Here is a 3,928-nt window from a genome sequence, read left to right as displayed (position 1 = left end):
TTCGGGGAAGAGAAATAAAATGATATCCTTATTGTTGCCTTGTCCATTTCATATTAGGATTACTATTAAAAGGTACGGATCTGCTATCTAACGGGTCATTAAGTTGATCATATCAGGCGCCGAGAAGAAAATAAAAGAAACATAAAGAAAATGAATTATTAAAAGAAAGCTGCAACGTTACCTATGCTAATATACGTGCTTATGTGTGTATTCTCACATGCAAACTCAAACTTTTAACTTGTAAAGAATAATACCTAATGATACAGGTTTTTGATTCATAACCTTGCTTGATAATGTCTTGGATATTGTCTAGGATGTTATCCAGAAGAAGAAAATTTTAAAAACAGTACGGATTCTGAGAGAAGTTGCTCTACGAGCTCTGGCAATGTCAATTCAAAATTCTCATGTGCTGTGTGTATTATCCTTTGTGAACTGAATTTTTATCCGGTTATGTTATGTCGGAGGACTTGATGGAGAATTTTGAAGATAACATCTAGATATCATATATAATGCATATATAAACAGGGACATTTCATCAAAACTTCAAACTATGAGCAAAGTCCTCGGTACATCATTGAGAGTTACATAACACTTCATGCATCCATATAACAAGGAACTGATCTCTGGCGATCTTATTGGACATGGATCTTACACGCTCTCTCCACATAACATTACACAAACTCGATAACTCCATCACATGCTCGGCTTCACATTAAGGCGATTTCCCACCTTCTGACCGAGGCTTGTATCACACTGCAATTCACAATTTACAGTTTAGAGGCAGTGATCGGTTTAAACGAAAACAAGCGAAGAAGGTGACAGGCTTGTTACTACCTTAGCCAAATACGAGACCCAGATGCTGCGAAGTTCATAGCTGACCTTAGGGTGAGATAACGCCTCGACCCATCTCTGGATGAATCGATCTTGCCTGATTAAAAGTTCAGTTCTTGATGTTAAAATCGCATATATCTTCACTGAATATCAAAATTTTATCCAGAAAAAAAAGGACCTGTCAGGTGCCCAAGAGCGATATCGCTCTCCTGGCTGCTTGAAATCATTCTGCTTGTGAATTATAACCTGCAACAATTCCCATATCGAAAAACTCTTTAAGTTAATAGGAATCGAGATTTGAAGTTTTCGCGAAGTTCTTAATTACTGTTAGAAATTCACCTTCTCGCGCCTCCCTGTAACTGGACGGGCAGGGATCGGGAATCTCTCAGCGTGTCGGAGAGGGGCATGCCTCGATGGATAGTAATCGACCTAAAAATATGCCGAAAAGAAATTATCAATCTATTCAAAATGCGAGATCAGAAAAATGGTCGATTTCTGTACCTCTTCGGTCCTGTCCATGAAGTTCATCAGCCCGTCGTAGTGATTGTTGTGGTGTGCGCATTTAGGCGCGTTCACGGGCAGCATCAGATAATTTCCCCCGGCCCCAGCCGCGTACCTCTGAGTGTCCAAGATTTAGGCGAAAATCTCGGCACTGGAGCTTCTTATCGTCCGAGTGAAATAGGATTCCGGGCCCACAATTACAAGCCGGCCCACAACGCCAGCTAGCTCGTTCTCAGCGAAGAAGTTGTCGACGTTCGGTGAGAACCAACCTGCCTACCGCTGAAGGGCAGGAGGTCCTCGGGCCAGTCTTGGTGTCGTCCAGCGGGTTTCGAAATTCGTTAGCGCGTCCTCGTCGTCCGGGTCCTTACCTGCCGACAAAGATGCTTCAACTCGGTGTAGTTACCGGCGGCCTATGGAGTCGTACGAGATCCTGGTCGCGTGGCTGTGCGTTTCTCCCGGCGACGTCCTGCGCGGCCTCGTCGCTCCCATGAGGCACTTGACCCGCAGTTGGGCTTCCAGTGGAACTTGATAAGCTGCCGCTTTCCCTCTTGCTTGATGAAGGTGTAGGTGTTCACGCCGAAACCCCCTCCAGCTGATGCGGTATTGTCGCGTTGGGTGATTCCGACGTTCGTCGAAGAGGAAGAAGAAGCGCTGTGGAGGCTCTCCGCCGGAGGTGGCCCGAGAGGAAGTCGAAGAGCCCTGCCAGTCTCCTGGATTATGCGACCTCGGGTTCGCGTTTGAAGGCCGTGGATCACGGTCGGGGACTGATCCCGTCGCGGATGAAAGACCGGCGAAGTTGTTCCGAGGAGGTCCCAAGTTACCTGCATATGCGAGTGGGGAAAAAAAAAGAAACACGACGCGTGCGTCAGTCGCTAGCTGCAGCCTAGAAAATAGATATATATATGCAGACGGTTACCTCCCGGAGTGTTAGAACTTGACGCGAACCCACGGTGGGTCGCGAATGGTCTCGGGGCTCCCCTCTCGTGGATGACCGTGCGAGCGCAACCGGCAGGATGTCGGCGTCTGCACGCCCGGCGCGCGGAGGAAGTCGGCGCAGGTGGGTTTCGCTGACGTCTGTGGTGTGCCACTCGAAGAGAAGCCTTCGGCGCTCGCCCCGAGCTGTTGCACGACTCGCGCTCGCGGGATCCGCTCGCGAGCGAAGTGGGCGATCTTCTCGATCAGGTGGTAGTCCTCGAGAAGAATGGGCCCTGCACGATCGAACGTACGTCCGGTGTGATTATTTACTACGCATATGGTGATCGGGCCTCTTCAACGGAAACAACTACAAAGTGATCATGCATGCATATGTAATACCTCGAGATCCAACGGTAAGCGCTTGATCGTCGTTCCACACGGGAGCGCCGGCGTTGGTGGTGGTGAAGGCGGTGTCGAAGGAGCTCGACGGCCGGAACTGTAACATTGCGGAAAACCATCATCAAACAGGGCATGGTAACATCTCGCATGACATTTATGTGCAAGTAGTGTTTAACATGCGCATAAGGTTAGTGAAACTCGTAACAAATTTGATCATAAACGTTGCTTAGATGACACTATCATAAGGTTACAAACCTGTAAAATTGGATTAACTCTAATTAATTAAACATTTAGATATACCTTGTAAGGATCCATTTGATTTTTTTTTTTTCTTCGACAAAGAGCGTGCGTATCACGTTCCGGTACTCTCTCGATAGGGGGGGTTATATAATGTAAGATTTGGGCTCACATCACCGCGTGGTGAGCTTACCCCCGAAATCCCAGCGTAGGCTCTTCAGCACATGCTCAAAAACACGCCAGGCTGACACGAAAACTGGGGCCCACCCACATGGGTTTTGTATTTTTCTTAAGAGGGTGCAGGCTTGGGGTGGGTTGAACTTGGTCTCATGATATTTCTCACTGGGGGACAAAGCTTCGGTGGTTTGATCTTATCTCATATTATGGCTTGTTCTGACTCAGCTGGGCTTTCGGATGGGCCCAAAATAAAGGGAAATATTTTTCCCTCCGGTTTTATGGTGAATGATTACCTTATCAGTTTCAGATTCAGTAGACTTTTCTCCGCTCAACACCGTGGCCATATTGGTAGAGAGACTGACAGCACCTTATGGACTGGGCCCACGTTTTATGGAAGTGTTTTCTCCGCTCAACACCGTGGCCATATTGGTAGAGAGACTGACAGCACCTTATGGACTGGGCCCACGTTTTATGGAAGTGCCTCAACTCGATCTATGCGGTCCCGCTGCACCTGAATCTCGAGCTCAGCAACCATCCGAGTACTGCGCCATGTCTGTAAGCGAGCATCCAACTCGGCAGCAACGAATGAAGAGGCACCTGTATCCCGGAGCTCATGAAACATCTGAAGCTCACGCTCTAAGCGATCAAGGTCATCAACCATAGCCGTCGCTAGATCCGGACATCCTATGTCCCTAATCAAGTTTATCTTGGAATCGAGGTAGGGCTTAAATTGGCGAAGAGAAAGTCCGTCGTGGAGGAGTTTGCCAATTATAACAGTCAGGGAGGAGAAATAAGAGCGGACTTCTACGCTGATGATGATCTTCTCAGGGTCATCCCCTGATAACAACTCCTTAACGAGGATATGAAG

General features: G+C 47.7%; 1 protein-coding gene across 1 annotated transcript; it reads right to left on the bottom strand.

Moving 5' to 3' along the window:
* LOC109847389 (catalase isozyme A-like) lies at positions 495-3,404 on the bottom strand. Its single transcript, XM_020416622.1, is given in 11 exon segments — positions 495-753; positions 835-928; positions 1,010-1,077; positions 1,171-1,260; positions 1,333-1,461; positions 1,463-1,525; positions 1,528-1,588; positions 1,590-1,669; positions 1,672-1,832; positions 1,835-2,153; positions 3,354-3,404. Coding segments are annotated over 11 exon segments (1,176 nt in total). The 3' UTR covers positions 495-693.

Source organism: Asparagus officinalis, chromosome 7, assembly GCF_001876935.1.
Source record: "Asparagus officinalis chromosome 7, Aspof.V1, whole genome shotgun sequence".
NCBI classification, from domain to species: Eukaryota; Viridiplantae; Streptophyta; class Magnoliopsida; order Asparagales; family Asparagaceae; genus Asparagus; species Asparagus officinalis.
The sequence above is the reverse complement of the archived record's forward strand: the minus strand, read 5'-3'. Positions and strand labels throughout refer to the sequence as shown.